We start from the raw sequence: 22,736 nt of genomic DNA, 5'->3' as shown, positions 1-22,736 counted from the left end.
GGTGTGCCGTCCTGGGCTCACACCTTTTCCTTCCCGTTCCCTTCCCACTCCCTTCCCTTCCCTTATCCAAACCCAGAACGCAGGGTGGGGATTGCATCGGTGCAGACCACAACAGACGTGTGGTGCCTGGCCGTGGAGCCAGGGGCCTCCTCTCCTCAGCTCTTAGAGCAGGTCAGGGCGTGCAGGGGCTGTAGAGAGGAGGAGGAAAGGGGGAGTTGTCTGCCCCTGCCTTTCCGACAGCCTCAAGTCTCCGGTGACTGAAAATACCTTGTGTTAATTTAGACAGCTATTTTTAGGCTTTATTTCCTCCATCGTGTCTGCAGCACTTGTGTCTGCAAACCTTGAAAAACTACTAAAAGCTTAAGATGTGGCGTACCCTGGGCTAAAGCTCCCCATGCCGTCGTATTTCATCCTTACACCCTGGTCAGGCAGGGATATTGGTGCCCATTTGATAGATGAAGACATGGAAACGCAAAGGGCCTGAGCCTTGCCAGGGTTGCCAGGCAAGCGGGTGGCAGATGTGGGCTTCAGGGCAGGCCTGTGTTCTCCCTGCGTGACGCACCGCCTCCCACACTAAGAAGGAAGGGGTCCGGCCCTCCTTTATGGAGACTGTATGGGTTTCAGTAGTGACCCCCAGGCAGCTGGGAGTCATTTCCTCACCCTGTGCAAGGACCCCAAACTTGAGGCACAGCCCTAGTCTCCAGTCAGCTCCTCCCTCCCTGGGGGGACCCTTGGGGAGTTCCAGGCTTTGCCCCAGTGGGAAACTTGCACGGTTACTCTGAGAGGAGGCAGGAGATGGACGTCATCCCCGTATGTGGCTCATGCGGACGGGCTCGTGCACACCCAGTCCTGGAGTTACAATGTCCTACTCCTTTGGATGGCACTGACATCTTTGGGGTCCTCAGCCCCTCTTGCTGAGGTGGCCCCCCGAGCCCCTTGTGCCCCCAAGCCCTGCCTAACCACTGCCCTGGGTGCCCGCGGGGAGCGCCAGCCTGCGGGCATTCCCAGTGATGCCGGCCACTCCCTTCTCTGAGCCCTTGGGCTGCCTTTGAAGCGGATCCCTCTTCTTAGTCCTTGACAGTCGTGAGCCCCACTGCTTTGCTCTGCTTGGTCAGCAAGAACTTCGTCAGTTCAGGTCTTCAAGCTTCCCGTTTGAGTCCCTACCAAAGAGGGGCATGTGCCGTCTTTGTAGGGAGCATTTGGTAGGCGTGTGGGGACCCCTTCAGAGGCTTGGATCTTCCTCTGGGACCTCATGGTGTTGGTGCCGCATGGGAGGAAAGCCTCATGGGGCTGGGGGGGAGGGGAGACGGTGAGCTGCCCCGGTGGCAGCCGTGCCCTCTGGGTGAGATGCCTTCACCGGCCCGCGCTCGGTGCTTGTTGGAGCAAAGACCCTCGTATGGATCCTTTTAAATAAAGTAGATTACTTTAACTCCCCCCTTCAGTGCAGGACGTCAGAAGACATCCCTACAGAAAGGCATTTCTTGTCTACCCTCAATGTTGAGGCTATTTGAAAATACAGGATTAAGCCCTGCAAAATTATTCTGGCCGCTTTTTCCTGGGGTCTAGCACATGCTCTTAGCACCTGTGACATGACCCGAGAGGACAGTGCCCAGCTCCAGGCGGTGCCTTCGCTGGTGGCCCCGTGCCTGCCGCACGCACACTGGAGTTCCCTGGCTTCCAAACCCGGGCCCTTTTCCTTCCCAGCTCCCGTCGTCACCAGCTCCCCTCTGGCATGAGCACAGCAGCCCTGTAAGGACATTGATCGGCCCCCGCTCCCAGCTCGTGAATCACGGACACATAAAGCACCTGCCCTTCAACCATGGGCCTGTTGATGTTGACAGGGAAGTCCCTGCTCTCAGCCGCTTCCTCCACTGCTGAGACAATAGGAGAGGCAGCACCGCGTTCCAGGCTGGCCTTGACCCAGACCTTGCCATGGGGAGTGTCAGGTGCCGTTTCTAGTCCCACAGATCTGGGGGCTGGAGAAGGCCTTCGTTAGGATGCCAAAGAGCCGGACACAGGCCCACACCGTCACTCTCCCTGAACCTGTGGAGTCTCCAGAAGGGGCTGGCTCTGGAGGTGGGGCTCGGATCACCCCAAAAGTCAGGAGTGAGGCGCACACCGGTGCTCCCACACGGGGGCTGAGGGCTCTGCGCCTGCCTCAGGAAAGGGTGCCTGCGAGGATGGGCCCCTGCAACGCCTCGCCTCCCCACATGGGTGAGGCCCCTGCTGGCGTCCCCTGCCGGGGCCGCTGGCGGTGACGCCACACAGCTCGGGCAAGGGAGCCCGTCCCTGGGAGGCCGTGCAGCTACAGGCTGTGCCACCGCGGGCAGCCGCTCGGCGTCAGGTGGCAGGGTGGCAAGGGCTGGCGTTTCTGAAAGGATGTTTAGGGAGGAGAGGGCGCACATGTTTGAACTCAAGCATGTCTTTTTTCACCGTTTGTATCTCCCTGAGGACGTTCGTTCTGAGTCCTCTCAGCTGGAGGGGGAGAAGGTGTGTAGTGGCTGTTACTTCTCGTTCACCCACCGGGTGCTTTACAGGACCCGCCCCAGGGCCATCGCCCGGCTCAGCAGGTCCCGCGGTAGGGCCAGAGGCCGTGTGTTTCATTCACTCCTTCATTCTGCAAATACCTGTGCACACCTGCGGTGCGTCAGGTGCTGGTGACGCAGCAGCGGTCCCGACGGACACGGGGCCTGCCTTCCCGGGGCTTCAGCTCCAGCAAAGGGCAGGAAATCCAGTTGCATCTGCTTTAAAAGTATATCCTGCATCAAGCCACTCTCACCACGTTTGCCCACAGCGCAGTCCTTCACCTGAACGAGCGCAGAGGCCCTGGAGTTGTTTTCTCGTGGCACCGCAGCGGCAGGCGGGCCCCGAGCAGAGCCCTTTGCTGCTTCTCGCCAGCGGGCCGTCCTTGCCCCTTTCCCGCAGCCTCGTGACCTCCCAGGCGACTGCCTCGCTCCTTCCCGTCTCCCCTTGCCAGCTACGCTCTGCTCACCGGACCCTCCGGCCCGGCCTTGGCCTTTGCCGGCCTGTAGGCTCGGTGCGGAAGTCCTTCCGGAGGGAGAGTGCGCACCTGGGGGGAGAGTGGGAACGGGGCCTGGAGACCCCCAGGCCTTGTCAGCAGGGAGGTGGGGCCCCAGTACGCTTTTTCAAAAAGAGGCTTTATTTCTTAGAGCTCAGCAACACTGAGCAGAAAGTACAGGGGGTTCCCGCGTGTCCCGGCCTCCCCGCTGTCACCGGCTCCACCAGAGCCCCACCCGTCAGTCACCCAGCCTGCAGGGTCGCGCCAGCCTGAGCCTCAGTGTACATAGGGCTCCCTCTTGTCGTGTTCCCATAACTTCTGGCTGTTGTAGCGCCCGCCCCGCCCCCTGGGAGTCTCCCGTGGGCCTCGCCCCGCGGGGCCGGTGGGTGTGGGGAGAGGGTGCGCTGGCGGCACCCGGTCACGGCGCAGGCCCGGCCCTCTCTGTCTCGCAGTGCTGGCCTACATGCAGCTGCTGGAGGACTACTCGGAGCCGCAGCCGTCCATGTTCTACCAGACGCCGCAGAACGAGCACATCTACCAGCAGAAGAACAAGCTCCTCATGGAGGTGTACGGCTTCAACGACTCGTTCAGCGCCGAGGCCCCGCAGGAGCTGGCCCCGCCCCCTGCCCTGCCCCCCAAGCAGCGGCAGCTGGTAAGCCCCTCTCGACTTCCGGGGCGCCGTGCGTGCCGCGCCGGGTCCCACAGGCTGCTTTCACTTCCTCTAGACGAGCCCACCGGCCGCAGCCTCCCACTGCCTGGTCTCCCCGCCCGGGGCGGTGGCGCCTTCGCTTCCCCGGCTGCCCCTGCTGCTGGGCCTGGCTTGTACGCAGCATGTTTGCTCTCTCTGCTGACAGTCTCTTGGATTTTTTTTCTCTCTTCTTTGGCTCCACTATAGACCTCCCAGAAAGGAGGGACTCCATCGAAGCACAGGGCACGGTCTGTGTATGGCCATCTGTGGCCCTGATTTACATAATGGCCTCGCTCCACAGACTGACTGACACCCCGCCCTGGCCAGGGACGGCCCCATGGAAACAAGCTCTATTGGAGCATGATGGCCTGAAACAGAGCAGTTCTGTGTTCCCAGCACGCTCCCTTCCTCCCCCGAGAGCACTCGCGTGTGAGGATTCCCCGTAGGTAACGACACCCAGGTCGGCACAGAGGCCAGGCTTTCCTGCGTGGGCGGCACACGAGGCTCTGGCCCAGGCAGGGGTGTGTGAACCCCGTCCTCCCTGCTGCCCGTGTCCTGACCGCCTGGTATGGACCCGGGATCAGCCCGTAGAATCCGAGCATCCCATCTGGCCGTGTTTTCCAGGAGGAGGGCACCTCGGGAGGGGATTCTCAACTTGTTCAGAGCTGCACGTGCTGTTTCGGTCATAGCCTGGCCAGCCTGGTAGTGTTCCCACCGCAGAGGTGACCGGCTGGCTGGCCGTCTTGCGTCCGCCGTGACAGGACACAGAGGTGCTGGGAACCAGCTGCTGACCGGACAACCAGGGTCCCCGGGTTACTCCCCAACCCTGCCCGCAGGGGCCCCGAGCCCGCATTCAGGACATTCAGGGGCCGACCAGGCAGAAGTGCGCCCAGCCCTGGGAGACAGGCTGCTCTCGCAGAAGAAAGGCGGCGCCCGCCCTGGGCCCTAGGCCTGCCACTGTCTAGGCGTGTCTCACGACTTAGACTCAGGGTCTCAGTCCTTCACCCCCACCCCCACAGACACCCGAATATGCCCCGATGTGAATCTAAATTACTCTGAAAATGTTTCAAAAAGGGATCTTTACCGTGGAAATAGAAATGCCTGCCCCAGGGACCCCCTAACCTAACCAGATGGTTTGGTTGAGCAGCCAAACCAGACTTCGTGGAGACCTGAGAGTCTCAGCCCCTCTTGCCAGTGTCCACAGGTGCCCGCTGGTCGCCGGCAGGCATTTTCCCTGCACCGTGGAGCCCACAGGCTTCACACAGATCCCTAGTGAGCACGCTTGGACTCCGAGCCCGTCTGGGAGCGCCCGCGGGGCACCGCACCACGCCAGCCCGGCGGTAGCGAGGGCTCAGCAGAGGGGCAGACACTCCGCTGAACGCCTCCGAGTGTCAGCATGGGGGGCTTCTGTTTGATTTCCCGTGATCCTCTCCACAACCTCTGTCACCCCCACGTTAAGTAAACTGAGGCTGAGAAAGCCACAGTGACTTAACTGGAGCCCACCCCCTGCTGGAAGCAGAAGGTCCGGGGACCGAGCCCAACTCTGACTGAACCCTGGGCGCTGCATGTGATGTGCCCCATGCCGGCTGCTCAGCGTGCCCCCTCTCAAGTGCAGGTGCAGGGACGATTGTCTCTGTTTTACCAGCAAGTAATTGTACCCGTGAGCCCTCGTATGGCGTGGCAGGCATGGTTCTGAGTGCCTTACACGTACACGGCCCTAGACAGCTTTGTCCCCACTTTACAGATGATGAGCCTGAGGCACAGATAGCTTTAAATGATGCCTGAGGCCAAGCAGGTCACGAATGGTGAGGCCCAGGTTCAGAGCCGGTTGGCCTGGTCCCAGGAGTCCGTGCAGTCCTCTGGAGCATAATAACTGCATGGGCTGCTCCCACAGGGTAGGAAGAGGCCCTGAGTAGTAAGTGGAAGAGATGGGGTCCAGAGCCGGGTACGCAGGCTCCAGGCCCTCTCGGCCTCCTTCCACCTTCCAGCCACTTCCAGTGGATGCCGCTTATACAGAGGTTAGCTTTTTAAATCTGTCACAGGGAGGTGAAGGAGGGCACCCTCTTGTCCGGGTGGACTTCGACAGGCATCTTTGACTCCTAAGCTGAGCCAAGAAGCCATCCCAGATGTCCAGGCAGAGCTAGGCAGCGGCCTGTGTAGGCGTCTCGTGTACCTGCCTGACCGTTCTCTGCTTTTCTCCCTCCTTCCCTGTCTTCTCTCTCGTCCCTTCTGTCCAGCAGGCCTCCTATGCTGCTTCTTCCTTCTCCTCTGTCTCCTACTGTGTCCAGCAAACTAAAGTGGCCTTCATCCCCGAGGACGGCAGTGCCACTCAGGGCATCAGTGTGTCCGTCTCTAACTCCTTTCTCAGCCGGCACGGCAACTTGCCTGTGCCCTCGGTGAGTCGCTCCCTGCTGCTCTTTGCTTGGAAACGTGAGTGCGATCTTTAGTTTGTCGCCTGTGCCTGCTGGTGTGTGTGCTCCTGCCCAGGCCGGACTCTTCTGCACACCCTGCGCTAGAGGGGAAGGGGCGTGTGTGGTTGGTTCTCTGTGGCCTAAGGACTGTGTGGAGTGTTGGGGTGGGCGAGGTGGGGGTAGGGATGGGGAAACGTTAGCAGCCCTACTCTGAGCCTCACCACTCAGGCATAAACCGGCAGAGATGTTTTGGTCTTTTTATTTTGATCTCCCGTCGGGCCTTGGGTCAGCCCTGTAAGTGTTCTGTTTTGAAGAAGAACTAGTCTTCCCAGGAGAAGCAAGGCTGAGGAGAGCAGGCTTTACCAGGGCGTGATGGGGTCTGGGTCTGGGGGCCCTGCCCGTTAACCTTTGCTGCGTGACAAACCGTTCCAAAACCCAGTGGCTTAAAATGGCAGTAACCACTTGTCATCGCTTAGGACACGGGTCGGCAGGGTGCTGGCCGATCTGATTTTGGCTGGCCTCGCTAACCTCTCGGGAACCTCAGCCGGGACCGCTGGCTGATTTGGCTGTGGTCCCCATGACCCACCAGCCTTGAAGAGGCGGAATCTACCCGACTCCCTGAATCCAGGCTGGCCTCTTGCGAGGGGGCTGCTGCCAAATCACATTGCAGAGGGCCAGACGTGGACCCGGGAAGGGAAGGGGTGCAGCCATTTCTGTAAGCAGTTTACTGCTGAAACTTAGGGGACACTCACACTCGAGGAGGCCCAGTGCTGCTCTGTTGTCTTTTACTGGAATCTCCATCTGTCCAGGAACCGAAAGGGCTACACTGTCCCTTTTATTTGTTAAAATGGGACCGAGCAGCAGGCATAGAACGTGGACAGGGTTTTGTTTGGGTTCTCCTTAAAATCAATTTCTGCCTTTGGGTGATTGACTTCCCCTTCCTGACCTCCACTCCCTTCCATTGAGGTTATGCTTTTTACTTGTCTCTTATTTTGTGACTGTGAGAGATTACGTAAAATCCTAGGAAACCGCCAGGCACATAGTCGGCTTAGAAAGTTTACTATCACAGCACTTGCTCTCAGAGTTCTGGATCCTGGTCTCTGCTCTGTCCTAATTCTGTGCATGAGGCTTGACCTAATGGTCCCCCCAGATGGACTTCCTTTTCCTTCTAAAACCAGTGAGGTTGACCTGGTGACTCTCAGAGAGAGGGTTCCCAGTGTGGGCTTGTCTGGTTTCCATCTCTGGGAACCGCCCATCCAGGGCCCAGCTCAAGACAGTCCTGCCTGAGGAGAGGAATGCACTGCTCCTCCGGGAGCTGGGGCCTAACTCCTGAGAGTTAGGCTCCTCAGCAGCCCCGTGCTTGCTCTAGAAAGGCCCAGNACACAGACGCCCTCTGTTTCCTCAGCGGGCACTTCTGGCGAGCTCCTTTCACAGATGGTGCAAAACTTGGCCTGTAGACAATCTAGCTCTTGACTGTTTTTCCCCCTCTGTGAACAGAAGGAAAGTGTGAGTTATCCTAAGAAAGTGTCCACAATGTCCCTTTTGAACAGTTTGGGCTTGGGGGGCTGTCAGTGAGCTGCACTGTTTGCTCCGGAGTTGATGGAAGTTTGAGGGGGTTTTAATGATGCTTAGGCGTGAGTATGTCCGAGTTTCCAGCCCCAGGAACGTAGGGGAGGCTCAGGGCACCTCGCATCAGCAAGACCACACTCACAGCACCAACTCCACAGCAGAGCCCGAGGGAGTGCTACTCAGGGTGCTTGCTTTCATAAAAGGAAAGCCTCCCCCTCTCCCCCCACCTCCAGAGCTGTTGGTAATTTGGTAATGGCCTGAAGGTTGGAAATGTTTGAACCCTGAGAACGGTGGTGTATCACAAGGCCAACATCTTTTTTTTTTTTTTTTAGATGTTTGTTTTTGAGAAAGAGAGCAAGCAGGGGAGGGGCAGAGAGAGAGAGAGGGAGACACAGAATCTGAAGCAGGCTGCAGGCTCTGAGCTGTCAGCCCAGAGCCTGACACGGGGCTCAAACTCATGAACTGTGAGATCATGACCTGAGCTGAAGTCAGACGCTTACCGGACTGAGCCCCCCAGGCGCCCGAGGCCAACATCTTCTTTATGTACTTCCTCCTTGCGTTCTGGGATGAGCCCAGGGGCAGGGCTTTGGGTGGCTCTCAGAGCGGCCAGTAATGCCCAGTCTCCTCATTGTGTCGCTCCTGGGCCTGTGTCACCACCCGCCCACCACAGAGTTCTGGAGGAGTGCCGCTTAGGGGTGCAGCGGTGGTCGGGTCTGACGCCGCCGCACCTTGTCCGCGGCCCGTTATTCCTACCGGAAGGTTAGCCATTGAAAACCCCTTGAATTGGAGCAGGAAGGCTGCACTGGCCAAGCTTGATTGAAGGGCTGTAAAAGCATCCTGTCCGCTCTTCCTGGCGTTCCAGGTGGAGTTTAATTCAGCAAGCGCAGGGATTCTCATGCCGGTCATGCGACAGGAAGGACCCAGAGTGGCCCAGATGGCCCCATCACCCTCGACAAGCGCTTGCTGTTCCGTAGGCAGAATAAACAAGCGTGGAAGAGACTTGTGCTGGGGCAGGGTAGGCGTGAGCCCAGTTGAGTCACGGGCGGTCGTGGAAACTGGGGGCCGTGGAGCCAGGACAAGGGCAGGCAGAGTCTCCTGGGAAAGGTGACGCTTGGACCACTGCCTGATGGACAGTTAGGATTTCAGGGAGACACGGGGCAAAGGTCAGGGAAGACACGTCCAAGATGTCCCGCACAAAGGATGTTCCATCCTACCTGGAGGCCTCCCGTGCATTCTGCAAGGTCACCGTGAGTGTGAGTCCTCGAGGGGTGGGGTTGTGGGGAGCTGGCTGAGGGCAGTGAGCAGAGCCCGCCCTCCCACGTGTCCTCGGGGTCAGCGCACCTTAACTGAGACAGACCCACTTCCCCAGAGGCTCCTCCCTGAGCACGGCCCTCGGGGTTCAGGCCAGGGGGTGCGCACACTCCTCCTGACATCTGCCACTGCGTCTGCTCGGCTCTCATCCCGGAGAAGCGTTCGCTCGCAGTCCACAAACTTCCCGTCCTGCCCAGCTCGTGCTGCATCATGGGAAATGTGAACGTCTGCCCAGACAGGCCTGTGCTCTCTGGGGTGTCAGATAGAGGAAGGTGTTCAGGGACGTGAGGAGTGAGTGAGAGGCGGGAAAGCCATGGAGAGCCAAGTGCAGGGAGGCCGGGCCCCGTCCCTGATAGGACCCCGCTGGGCGCTGGCAGCGTACCTGGCCCGCGGGAGCACTGGAAGGCACTTCAGGGACGTGCCTTCCTACACACTGCTCTGACCTGATAGTGGGGTCCTCCCCTTCTGTCCCCAGACTCTCCCGGTTCACTGGTACCCTGGGGCTGCCTGCTGTGTCCTCAGCACAGCCCCGCCACGCCGGCCACCCGCCTTCCACCTCCACGCCAGTCCCCGTCCTTCCGGAGGCGGCCCTCCCTGCCCTGCACTGAATTCCCAGGCCCCTTCTCGGGCGTGCTTCGGCTTTGCTTCCGAACCCTGGTCTTGCGACTCCAGAAAGGATCTTAAAAGTTGGATGGGGTCTATATGCACTTGACCCTTGACCAGGGTGTTGAGAATCTCGCAGTAACCGTCAGGGTTGCCACTGCCCTCCAGGGGTTGAAATGTTGGCGTTAGAACAGTCACCCTCCTCCGTCCCTGAGGCTGTTTTCTGGCACATCCTTCTTCGCTGACTGCAAGGTGCACACATTTGACTGTCACTAAAAGATCTGCCCAGGTGCTGGGAGTACATTGAAATGTTTCTTTACCATCTTGGCTTCCAGAATGATTCTGAGTAGGTAAAACTGCCGGAAGACCCAGGTTTTGAGAAGAACTTGAGAGATGCCTATGATAATTGCCATTTCTGTAAAACAGCGTTTTTAGAGTAAGAAAATCCAGTGTGTATCATCTCGAGGACTTCAGTTAAAAGCGGGGGGTTGGGGGGGACTGCAGAGCAGCTGGTGTCCCATTCTGGGCAGAGAGCGATTCCCTGAGGTGCTGGACCCGGGTTTTTGTACATCAGCACATACGCTTTCCCTAGAAGGCCTGCCTCGTAGACCGTGTTTCTCTGCCATGCCTTCCCCTCCCGGCAATACCGCCAGGGCCCAGGCCCTGAGACACGTGGAGGCCCCTGAAGTCCCACGAAGGCACCTGTCACTCGCCTTTTCTGCCTTGAACAGCAGCCCAGCAGCTACTGCAGAGACTGTGGGCCGAGAGAGTGGGAAGGGAAGGTGCAGGGGACAGACTGGAGTGGGGACGGGGAGGAGGGTGCGGGCTCGGCCCCGCACGGGTCTTCCGCACACACAGGGAAAAGAGAAGCCCCGGTCTCCTCACCTCTGCCCTGCTGCTTCTTGATGACATCTTGCCTCTGTGGTTTCCTGACCTGCTTACACCTCGCTCGCCTTGAGAGATAAGAGCGGGGGAGTGTCTGTGGACGGCGCTGGGGGCCCAGGGATGGGGCATCTTCCCCGAGCCCCACCTGGCCTGGCCGGGCGGTTCCGCTGGCCTGCCGGACTTGCTGGGCTCTCCCGCACAGTGGCCCCCGGCACCTCCTGTGCCACATGGTCCTTCCCGGTCTCAGAGGCTGGGGGGTCTCTGGGGGTTTCACACCCTGGAAGTTGTAGACTCGTACTCTGCCCCCATTCTTGGGGGGCCCTAACACCGTGGGGCGTCCTCAAGTGCAAGTGCGGGCCCCTCACCAGACTCGTACTCATCTCCCTGGGATTAGGAAGTAGACCCCACATGCCTGCCGGGTGCGGGCCCGGCCGAGCCCCTCTGCTCCCATCCTTGTTATGTCTCAGAATGTCCCCACTGTCCCCGAGGTGCCCCAGCAGGAAACGGCGGGCTGTCTTTCCTCCCTGGCCACACACACACCACACTGCCATGTGACGTGTCCGGCCGCTCCCCGAGCCCTGCTGCGCGTCCTCCTAGGCCCTGAGCTCCCCACCTCCAGCCCTGGAGCCGCTCCCCTGCTCCCCGCCCCCGGCACGGCCGCTCTGGCCTCCCCACTGGTCTTCCTGCCACCGGGCCCGCTTCTCGCTGGTCAGATTGCAGTGTCNTCCCGCACATCCTTACTTCTGTCGTCTGCCCCACCCTTCCTGGTGGCCCCCATCACCTCCCCCACCTTGTTCCTTGTTCGCAGGGTGGACCTGAGCATGCTGTCTCCATATCAGTAGGCCGCCCTTTCCTCTTCAGTGATGGGAGCCCCGAGTTGTGGAGATTAAAGGCAGAGCACATGTGAAGTGAGAAATGTCGTGGAAGGCACACAACCAGCGTTTAATAAAAAGGGAGGCGTTTTGGTAGTTTATTCCCACACTGGGAAGTTGTTTCTTTTGTTAAGTTCAAGTTCTTTTTTCTTAAGGTCGTAAGTCCTCTGAGGGCAAGGACTGGACTTATTACGTGCTTGCAGCCTTGGTACATAGCTCAGGGCCGAGCCAGCAAGCGGCAGGTGCTCTGTGACCACAGCCTGGCTGGGAGGGTGTCCATTCCCCCAGAGGCAGGGAGGCACGCGGTCCTCTCCCTCCGCCCGCCATCGCGCCCGCGTTCCCACTCCCCTGCGTTCTGTTAGGGCAGCGGGTGCCGGCCCCGCGCGGCAGCCCCTCCGCCTGCGTGCATCAGACATGCCGGTCCTGCGCTGTGGCCAAAAGCCCCATTTCTTCCTCATTTTCCTTCCTGCTGACCCAGAAGGCCCTGGCTGCTGTCTGCCAGGCCCCAGACCAGAACTTGGGGACGCTGGGCCTTGGAGACTTCCAGAAGCAGCCTCTGTGACTCAGCCATTTCTCCCCCTCACCTTGAAGACTTCCTGCGGTTTTGCCGCTGCTCACAGCATTTTGGATGGTCATTGCTCTTGGCCAGCTTCAGACCCAAGTATTAGCGACAGCCCCTCGCTGGAGGTGTGCCCCTGACCCCGTCCATGACGGTCCAGCTGGTTGGGTGCCGGAAGGACCCCACTGGTCCTCGTGAGGGTCCTGTGGTGACCTGAACCCTAAGGGTCCTGTCTGTGCACACGGACCCTCACCGTGCCTTCCCATCTCAGCCTGTTCGTCCATATGTGAGGGCCCTTCCTCACTGCTCTGGGCGGGAGTGCTCGCTCCACTCGGCAGATGGGGAAACCGGACCGGAGAAGTGGACTTGTTTCATTTGTTCAGAGTCTCCAGTTAGAGCCGGAGCTGGAATCCAGATCCCCACTGTCGGCTGCCGTTTATGAACTGCTCGATTGCCAATAGCTAACGGAGACCCGGTAAGGCTGGGTGAAAAGAAAGGCCCACACACAGGCAGGATGTCCAGAGGAGTGTTGCTCCTTCGTGTTCTGACCCACTACACAGCGTAGCTACAGGCTCTAAACAGACCTTTAGAGTAAGTGTAAATTAGAGCCCCTGGCATGCTGTTAAAATCCAAACCAGGTAAAAACAGTTCAGTCAGACTTTTAGAATGGAATTAAAGTAACCTTTGAATCTGTATTAAATCCTTCTGTAAAGCATTGATGCTCTCAAGGTTAACATTTAGTGGGTGTATACGGAGCATCCTGAAGTGCACTGGACATTTTTGCAGCAGTGGGATTAGCCAAGAATCCTTGGTCTTGAAACCAGTGGTTTTCAAGGAAGATCTTGTGATTCAGTTGCAAAAATGTCACATGACAAGAAATGCAGTACATTTCTAACTTTCACCCATCCTTCTACCTAAAATTCTCCTACGCAAGACATTTTTGGGGGTTTTTCTTTGCACCCTTTGTTATAAAATACTAATTAGAATTTTCAAATAGTTTTTAAAAGTAGATTTCACCCACCAAGACGTTCATTCAAGAAGAGAGGAGGTATTTTTTGGGTCCACTAGGCTGCTGACGCTCCCTTTCTTTGATCAGATGCGCAGCCCTGGCACTCACACCGACGTGCCTCTCCGTGCCTCGTGCGGAGCAAGCGCTCAGGTGGCATCAGCCTCAGAACCTGCCGCCTGGCTTTGGGACCCTACCTTTTCACGTTACGTAAAACGCCGTTCTTATAAATTAACACAGAGGCATCAAAGAAGGAGGTCGCTGCTGAGCGTGAGGTAGACTCGGAAAAGGGCTTTGGTAAATAAGTAGTTGATGGGGAAGAGGAAGGAGAGAGGAGACCCTCTGCCCGTCTTGCTCCCAGTCTGCCACACGGAGTGATGAGGACTGTTATCAAGAGCCCTTCCTGGTGACCTTCCTTCCCTGAGGAGCCACGTCAGCCATGCTTCTCTCCAGGAGACCCCTCCCTGGAGATGGGGGAGGGTGTTGTGTGGTGGCTAAAAGCTGGGCTTCCTTCCAAGGGGAATAACTTAGCCCCATGCCGTGTCGCTTATGTTGACACGCGCAGTCTCTGGCTAATGGAGTTGTGAGCCCTGGGCTGGAGCGGAGCTGCGGACTTCCCAGCGCCTCTCTGTACGGGAAGGAGGCCCAAACCAACACTAGAACAGCAGCATCCTCGGCGTGCGTTTTCTCACAAATGATGGAGAAGAATTTAAGCCTGAAAACCAGCTGTCCAATAGCTTATCTGTGTTGGGTAAGCAGCGTCCAAAAACACTGAAGTCATAGGCGTAGCCCGAGCCAAGAGTGTGCAGTCACGACCAATCTCTGGCAACTTCTCTGCTTCCCAGACACTTGACGGCAGTGGGTCCATTCACTCGGATTATTGCGTCTTCTGCGACTGGTAGAGTTGAGAGCTCTTCAAAGCCTGGAGCTCAGGTCCCCACGGAGGTACAGAGCCACCGAGGCCCTCTGGCCCATGGCCGTAGCCCCCAGCCGCTGGCACCCCTGTTCTTCCTGACAATCATGGCGGTTACAGCGAGGAATCAGAATTTGTCTTTTGAAGTTCTCTTCCTGCTTTCTTGCCAGCACAGCACAGGGCTCCTCCCCGAGTCATTGTTCGTGCCAAGACTCTACTGGAGATAAAGTGTCATTGAAAACTGATGCCCAGCCAGCTCTGGGTGGCTTTGCCTCTTAGCGTGTGAATGGTCGTCATCCTCCGTCATTTCTTCCAGCCAGAGGACTCCTGGTGGTTTTCACGTGCATGTTTTCAGAAGAGCGGGTGGCCGGTTCCTGCGTCTCTGTCTCGATAACAGAGATGTTATCTCTGCGTCCCCGGCTTGTATATCAAGCCTCGGCTCACTGCCTTTTGCGTGCTGGTCATCGCAAAGCACTTAGCCAAGGAGAGCGCCCAGCGAGTTAGGAGGCTGTAGCCCACGGAGCTGTGGGATTACCTGGTTGGGGCCTGTCATATGCCCAGAACCCTCACTCAGAGTGAGACGCCCCCCACGCCTCTCAGGAGCCACGCTGTGTCCTACGAGGTGCGTGGCCCACACTCTCAGCCTGTCTCTTCATCTTTGTGACAAGGATCACAACAGCCTTTCATGTAGATTAAACGAGAGGATTTGTGCAAAACCCTTAGCACCTCGCTGAGCCGCAGGCATCATCATCACCGGATGGGTTTTGGTGGCACTTTGACACATTGTATGACCGAGGCTGATGTTGGGGACCAGGCAGCCCCCTCCCAGCTGCTTCCTTTTGCAGGACTGGCTCTGGCAAGCCTAGATCTTCTCCAGAAATCTGCAGTCTCCAGACAGGCAGCCCCCCTCGTGGCGAAAATCTCAGCCCAAACAGCCTTACTCTGGCTATAAATAAAAATTCCTGCTACGGAGAGAAAGCAGCAGCTCTGTCGGAGGCAGAGCCAGGCAGCAGCCAGGTCCTAGAATAAACTCCAGGCAGGGGTGAAGTGGCGTTTCTGCTCAGTGGCCAGCCTGCCTTTCTCCCTGCCCATGTGAAAAATGTGCTCTCAGAGGGCCTGGGGAGAACTCTCTGGGGGATCCGTGGAGGCCTGACTTACGGGAAATGGGGTAAGGATGCGCCCCCAGGCGCCCTCCCCTCCACTGTTGCCAAAGGGGCACTGAGGGCACTTCCCCACTGGAAGGTATTCTTCAAGCTTGGCTCTCGGCCCAGCAGGCCTGCATAGCTGGAATGCCTTGCTGCCCCCAGGCTGGGGGTGCTGCCGCTGCTGGAGGGGCGGGGCGGGGCGGGCAGGCAGCCCAGGAGCCTTTGTCCTGGCGAGGCAGCCCCCCCTCCTTGCTTTCTCCCCGCAGTCGCCCCTCCTCCTAGGTGGTGCACATCCTGGTGGGGGGGCGGGGGCTTCGAGGCTCCTGCCCTGGGGGCAGCTTGTCTGTCACCCTGCGCACTCCTGCGAGTCAGCCGGTGTTGTGGGCACTTAGATGACAACTTTAGTATCAGTCCCCACTGAATACCTCAGCTCGTGGCCTCCTGGTATTTCGGAGGACGAGGGAGGAGGGCTCCAGAGCAGCACTGACTGCACTCAGGACCTCCAGAGCCCCCGTCTTCTAATGTTTTCGCTTTGCGTGTTTTTATTCAAGCTTAATTAGCATACAGTGCCATGCATTTCAATCACCATTTTATTTTCAATTTTTTTAATGTTTGAGAGAGAGTGAGCAGAGAGAGGCAGAGTGAGCAGAGAGAGACAGAGTGTGAGCAGGGGAGGGGCAGAGAGAGGGAGACACAGAATCCAAAGCAGGCTCCAGGCCCTGAGCTGTCAGCACAGAGCCCAATGCGGGACTTGAACCCATGAACCATGAGATCATGAAGTGAGCCAAAGTCAGACGCTTAACTGACTGAGCCCCCTAGGTGCGCCCCACAAGCGCCATTTTAGAGAAGGAAACTGAGGCTCAAGACCAGGTTATTTCCCCCAAGATCACACGGGTGGAAAGAGAGAGCCCGGGCCCGGAGCCCAGTCTGTGTGACTTGAGAGTGTGCGCTCAGCAGTCACCCTGGGGCTGTCTCCCAGAAAAGGCACCTGTGGTGCGTATGAGTCCACCACCCTGGACTGGCCAGATCGGAGCTGGTCAGGAAGGTACCGTCAGACCTGATTCATCTTGTGAGTGCACAGAAACCACTTGTGAGCGTCTGTCAGGTGCTCCGTTGCTACAGGGCCTGCCCGAGTGCCGAGTGACTTTACACTTCGGGGGTGGTCCGTGAGGACAGTGCCCGGACTCCCAGAAGAGCTGGCCTTTGTCTTCATGTTGTCAAGCTGCTGTCACACAGCTCCGCAGACTGGCGCTTATACACAGCACAGCTCTGGAGGCTGTGGTGCCAGCCCAGGCTACCACCACGGCCGGTGCCCTCCCTCCAGTCAGACCTCCAGTTGTACCCCCACGTGGTGGAAGGGCAAGGCGCCTCTCTGATCCTCTTTCCTGGCCCTGCTCACATTTAGGAGGGGAGCTCTTAAGCGCCTCCCAAAGGTCCCTACCTCCTAATATCTAGACTAGTTGGATTCACACGCAAGGGAGAGACATCCCTCAGCAGGTCTCATGGCAGCCCCTGCCCTCGGGGACACGCAGGCAACAGAGCTGAGCCGGGCTCCTGCGTGAGACCAAAGCCACTGCCCGAAAGGGCCATGTAGGCTTCTCTCGGGTGACCTCCCGGGACAAGGTGTACCTACTGTCCATCGGCCAGTGCATTCCACACGCTGTCTTCTCTTTGGCCTTTCCCGGCCAGTGAGCGAGCCTCACCATGGGGAGACATTCACCAGGGTTGAATGGAGAGTCCCCAAAACCAAACACTTGACCCCACTACCATCCCCAGCAAGGTCCAGAGTGAGTCCCCTGGGCTTGGGTGGTTTCCATGAAAGGTCAGTGACATGTGGCACCTGGCTGGTGCGGGCACTGGGGGTGTTCAGGCTCCGCAGCCCCCAGCACGAGAGCCACTGGGCTGGACATCCTGTCACCCAGCTTATTTAGGAAGGTTGTGAGAACGGAGCTTCCCAGGAATCTAAGCCCTCAGTGCCTGTCCCTCAGAACGTGGACGGCACTTCCCACGAATTCACGTGACCACGTACGGTGTTGGTCTTGAGTTCGGGAGTTAGATGGGGAAATAAAGTGTGTGCGAGTGAGTAGGTACCTGGGGTGGGTGTCCTGAGTCTGATGTAAACCCACAGAGCGAGAGGGAGCTTTAGACTAATCAGGCCAGCCAGGAAGGAGCCAGGGCCGGCGGGCAGCAGGGAGGGTGGAAGGGGAGCACACCTGTCCGTGGAGTTGAGGCAGCTCTAGGTCCAGCGTAAAGTGTAGCTTTGCAAAACCACCAAAGGATGTAAGTGGCTTTAACCTCCTGCTTAGAATTGCGTTTCTTCCTCCTTTCCCTTGGCTGTGGCTTCTGAAAATCCGGTGGCAAAACGCAGAGAACATTTGAGGGAGCGGTGTGCACAGGTGTGTGGAGTTTGGCTCTTGGCAAACTCCGGCCTCTCCGGCAGGCAGGTGAGCCTGGCCAGCACTTTGGACCCTTCCACAGGCTCTTCTCCTGCTTCCCTGTGACAGCATCAGCTTGTCAGGCCCTTTGTGGGGCGTGGTGACGTCTCAGGCTCTCAGCCTGGTGGCCCCTGGTCCCAGAGCTCCTGTGTCCGTCCCACAGCAGAGCCCAGGCCTGGGCAGTGCTCGTCGGCCCTCCGAAGCTGCGGGCGCTCACTGTCCCCCCCTCAGCCTGGCCTCAGACTTCTCTCTCTCCGTGAGAGTTTGGGAGAGTGTAGCCTTGCGGCTCTGTGGTGGCATCAGAGGCATTGCAAGATCCCTCCATTGGTTACAAAAAAGAAAAGATTGGGTAGGAAGGGAAATGCCCTCATAGACATTTTCAGTTTTGATTGCACGATCCTTCCACCCATTTGTAAGGCTTCCCTTCCTAAAGGATTTGAAGTGGGTTACGGTATTCGAAAGGCTGCAGCGTTTGACTTCTAAGGGATAAAACCAAAGAGGTTCGTCCAGAAGACTCAGAATGAGTAAATATGACCCGTTGTCTGAGTGCACACGCTGAACGTAGCCACCGGGTTCCAGAAGGATGGGGGCCTGGATTGAGTTTGTGGGCTGACGTCTATGACAGAGCAGAGAGTGGGATCTCCTGGACAGCGCACGGGGCTTGCGCGCATTTGGGGGCACCTGCGCCCCTCTGTTCAGTCACCGCGGATGGCGCTGGCCGGTCCTCAGGCCCTGCTCGAGGGAGGGCGCGCCTGGGTCGGGGGCCCTCGGGGGTCGGCTCGGCCTGCCCGGCGGTCCTCGCTAGAGTCCTGCGAACAGCCCTCCCCTCCGCGGCTGACCTGTCTAACGACTTTCTCTCTTGTCTGTTTTCTTCCTCCCGCCTGCCCGTCCGTGTGTCTGTCTGCCGCTCTGATTCTCTAGCACAAGTCCGTGTTTAGGTCCTACTCCCAGGACTCCGTGCCTCACAGCCGAGCTTCCGTTCAGCCTTTCCTCCCGCCTGCCTCCTCCTCCTCTCCACATTTCCCGCCCGTCCACCCGTCTCCGAGCTCTGACTTGGCGGTGCCCCCCGTGGGCCGTCTGCCTGCCAGCACCGCGGACGGGCCCCTCTCGCCTGCCCAGGAGAGCAGCTTTCCCGGGAGCGCTGTCTGCCTTCCTTCCGAATCCTCTCTCACTGACTCGCCCCCGACGCCTTCGGTGAGAACTCCGCGCGCGCACCCCTCCGCGTGGGGCTGCACGTTTTGAGCACAGCCGTGTCGCTGTCCGTGAGTCTGCTGCCGCCTCCCCCGGGTGGCAGCCAGGCTTGCCGCCGGCCCGTGCCCTGTGGCGGCGCGGCTAGCGTGAGGTCCGCAGAAGGTCGCGGCGTGAAACGGGGGCCCGTTTCAGAGCAGAAATGGAACCTTCCGTACAAAGTTCCCATGAGACGGGGAGTCCGAGTTTCCAGAAACGGATTAGTGACCATGTAGAGACAGTCGTAGCACGAGACAGAAAATGCGCCTCCTCTGCTGTTTGGTTGTGCGTTTTTAGAGGAGGACGCACCCCGTGCAGAAAGGTGCAGGCGGAGGACTCTGAGGCTGCAGCTGGCGCCGAGGAGGGACGACCTGCCTGCCGGTGCTGCTGAATTCACCGAGCACCTCGTCGGGGGGCGGGCGGACCGGGGCCGGCCGGGGGGCCCAGTGAGGGCTGGCAGGCCGGGCGGCGCCGCAGCGAGCTGGCCTGTCTTGGTGCATTGCCTTGCTCCCTCCGGGACCCCGCGATCCCCGCTCCAGCAGCGTGGGGGGGCACCCTTCCTGCTGGGGCAGGTTGAACGGCCCTTGACCTCTCTGGAGAAGAGCCAGCGGGAAACTTGCGTCCCCTGTGAGATGGAGGCAAGAGGTAGCAAAAGTGGCGTCGTTCTCTGGCCTGGGAGAAGCTCCCCAAGGAGGGCCGAGCACCCGCCGCCCCCCTCTCTTCCTCCCCATGAAAGGGGGGGGTCCCAGTCAGGGCCGGCCCAGCAGGCTGCTCTCTTTCTCTCTCAGAGCCGTGACGGCTGGCTGGGGGGCCCGTCACATGTGCGTTTCCTCTCATCCTGTCTCCCCCAGAGTGACCGCGCCGGCGAGGAGGCTGGGGAGGGTGAATACGTCAGTCTGTATTCCTCTGGCCAGAGCAGCGAGGAGCTGCCGCCCTCCCGAGGAGTAAGTAGCCTCGGGGCTGCCTCGTGTGTGCGGCCCGGCCTGGCAGGGTCCGGCCCTGCTTCTGCCTGGCCGAGCCCCCGGCCCCTCGCCGGCTGGGCCCTGTGGCCTGGCCCAGAGCCACCCTGGCTTGGTGGGGCGAGGCCGCGGCTCCCCGCGGAGACCCTCCCTTCGTGCTCAGGGCGCATGTGGCGCTCTCCGGGCCTGGCCGGATGCGTCTTCTGGAAACGCCAGGAGGCGGCATAGTGTTGGCCTGGCCATGCGTTGGTCGCTCTCTGAGATTTCTCTCTGTCCTGTCTCCTGGTGTCAAGGCCCGTCTTCCGTCCCCTCGCCAGAGGGAGGGACTCTTCTCTTCCACGCCACCCAGCCTCCCGGGCCTTGGCCCCCTCCTCCTCCCACGGCCCCCACAGGAACAGTCTCCGAGGAAGCTGGGTGGGCCTGGCCGGGGCCCCCCGCCGCGTTCAAGGGAGCGGGGAGCGCTGCCTGCTGTGGCCGCCCTCAGCCGGCTTCTGCCCCTGCTGGACACAGCTGTTCTGTTGAGCGCTCAGCTCTCCGAGTTTTGCTGCAGCAAGACACGAGCAAGGTCAAAAGCTTGAGAAAGGAGGAGTCCCTTGAGAGGAGGTGCCGTGAGGACTTGAGCCCTCCCTGGTGATCCGCTCACAGGGCCCAGCCCATGACCAGTGTGGTCGCCCCTGGTGAGACAGCCCCCCCCCCGCTAGGGGCACCCCCACAGGACCTTCCACGTCCACACGAGGCGAGCCCCACGGTAGTTAGTAGCGAGTCACAGGACACTGTGGGCTTCAACCCTGTCTGTGGAAGCTGTTTTTCCGCTGCTGTTCCCCCTCATCTGTCCCCCCCAGTGATGGTGACCTACACCCCCGCATCGTCCAGTTTAGCCTCCATGCAGTGGATCCCACCCCAGACTGGCCTTCCGTGGCTCTCCCCTCTGCCCCTGACCACGTCTGGTGTCGATCTTACCTCGAAGCCCCCCCACGAGGCCGATCCGTGTGTTCATGCTGCTCTGCTTTCTGTGGCAGCCGCGGTGGCAGAGCAGGGGCGCCAGACAGCTGTGTGGTCACCAAGCGGGGTGGGCGCGGATGCCCATGCCCAGGCTGCTGGAGGAGACAGGCTGGCGCTCGTGCCCTCGAGCAGCCAGACCCCTTAGAGCCAGAGCTGGGAGGCGGCTGTGTGTGGCGGTCCTGAGGACTTGACTGGGAAGCGGCAAGGGCTTGCGGCACCCTGGCAGGCACGGTGGTCAAGGTCACAGGTTTTGGAGGCAGACAACACTGAGGTTGAGTCCAGGCTGCGGCCTTATAGCTTGTGTGGTCTTGGGCAGAGCCTGCAGCCTGCGTCTGTGTGTGCAAGTAGGCACGGTGGTGTCGGCTGACCGACAGGGCCTGGGAAGGGTCAGTGAGAGGGGGCGCAGGAAGTCCTTGGCGCATTGCCTCGCTGAGCTCCACTGAGTAGCGGCCACCGCGGGTCCTTCCTTCCAGGTGGTGCGTGGGACGGCAGCTGTCGGTCATAAGTAGGGGCCCCTTTCACTGTCCCCAAAGGCAAGATGCTGGTCCCCGGCGGGCCTTGCACTTCTTGCGTGAGTAACCGCATTCACGGCTCCCTTGTTCGCATCTCGCGTTGCTCCGGAGGAACTCGCGCTCAGAAGCTGCGTGCAGGCAGGAGCGCTGGGAAGCAGATGCGCCCAGCGCGGGGCCCCTGTCACAATCCCAGCGCTGACTTCTCTTTTCAGGAATCACCAGCTACGAAAGACGGACACCCTAGAGACTCTTCGTCGGGCAGTGGTGCATCCGGGAAGGAGAGCAGAGACGGCGAAAGGTAGGAAGTGACCAGTCGGAGCGGGGGCCCTGAGAGCAGCGAGCCCCCCCAGGGAGAACAGCCCCCCATCTGCAGTGCACAGGCCTCCGGGGCTTTCTCTTTGCATCCTTTCCCTTTTTCTGACTCTCAAAATTATACATGTTCAAGGTAGAAAACATGGCAAACGCAGAAACATGCAAATAAACAAAAATCCTTGATCATTCCACCCTTAAAGGCTCCATTCCGGCAAGCGGTCTGCCGTTATTTCCTGATGATGTGATCACGTATTATACACTGTGCAAGTCACCCAGGACAGCATTTCACTATTTTCTTTCTCAAATCCCAGGCCAACCTTCCTTGGCCTCTTCCAAGTTCAAGTGCAATAAGGGAGTGTAAAAGACACTCCCCCCCTTGCCAAACTTTTTATTGTGAGTGTCTAGATGTGTATATATTGTGTCGTTAAGCCATTTGAAAGTAAGTTACAGATGTGACGTTCAGGCCCTAAGTACTTCACTGTGCCTCCCGAAATATCTTAGAAGCCTCCCTGATTACAATACCATTGTCACGCCTAAGGAGAGTAATAATGAATTGCCTTATATCACCTGATACGCAAACCATCTTCCACTTGCCCAGTTGTCCCTCAAGCCACTGGTGTAGCTTATTTTTTTGGATCCAAGATCAGTCAGGACTCATTGCATTTAGTTGTGTGTCTTTATTTTTACTTTTTTTAATGTTTGTTTATTTTTGAGAGACAGAGCACAAGTCGGGGAGGGGTAGAGAAGCAGACACAGAATCGGAAGCAGGCTCCAGGCTCTGAGCTGTCAGCACAGAGCCTGACGCAGGGCTCGAACCCATGAACCGCAAGATCATGACCTGAGCCAAAGTCGGTCACTTAACTGACTGAGCCACCCGGGTGCCCCACATGTCATTAACCTTTTATAACGCTTTTCAGCATTTGCCTGAGTCAGACCTGACCTGGTGAAGAAACATGTAGTCGATTTCCGCATGTGTGGCCCTGCAGGTCCACTCTGGCTCTGCCATCGGGCACTGCATGGGGGCACTGGCTTCTCAGTGAAATGCTCCACAAGTTCAAGCCTTTCCTCCTTCTGCAGGCCAAGGTTCAACTACCTCTGGGGTCATTGGCACCGAGCCAAGCAGTACCCGCTTGCCAGGCCTGAGCAGAAATGAAGAGGTGCTAAAATAGCAAGAGCCAGAGGAAAAGTTAGCATTTGATAGGGGCCCACGGAGGAGAGCTGCCCGCCCACCCGCTCGGGGCCACCCCTCAGTGCTGCCCCTGCAGACGGGGTCTGCCTGATCCGTCTGCCCTGGCTAAGACCACCCCC

General features: G+C 58.9%; 1 protein-coding gene across 1 annotated transcript in view; it reads left to right on the top strand.

The window, feature by feature from the left end:
* Window positions 1-22,736, top strand: part of RAPGEF1 (Rap guanine nucleotide exchange factor 1) — a 107,567-nt gene that overhangs the window by 70,562 nt on the left and 14,269 nt on the right. Inside the window, exons 11-14 of the mRNA XM_077768410.1 lie at window positions 3,472-3,671; window positions 5,945-6,103; window positions 18,338-18,610; window positions 21,329-21,414. Coding sequence (XP_077624536.1) covers window positions 3,472-3,671; window positions 5,945-6,103; window positions 18,338-18,610; window positions 21,329-21,414 — 718 coding nt within the window. The remainder of the gene's footprint in view (window positions 1-3,471; window positions 3,672-5,944; window positions 6,104-18,337; window positions 18,611-21,328; window positions 21,415-22,736) is intronic.

Source organism: Crocuta crocuta, unplaced genomic scaffold (assembly GCF_008692635.1).
Source record: "Crocuta crocuta isolate KB4526 unplaced genomic scaffold, BGI_CrCroc_1.0 scaffold35, whole genome shotgun sequence".
Lineage (NCBI taxonomy): Eukaryota > Metazoa > Chordata > Mammalia > Carnivora > Hyaenidae > Crocuta > Crocuta crocuta.
Note: the sequence above shows the minus strand (reverse complement) of the source record. Positions and strands in the feature narration are given on the sequence as shown.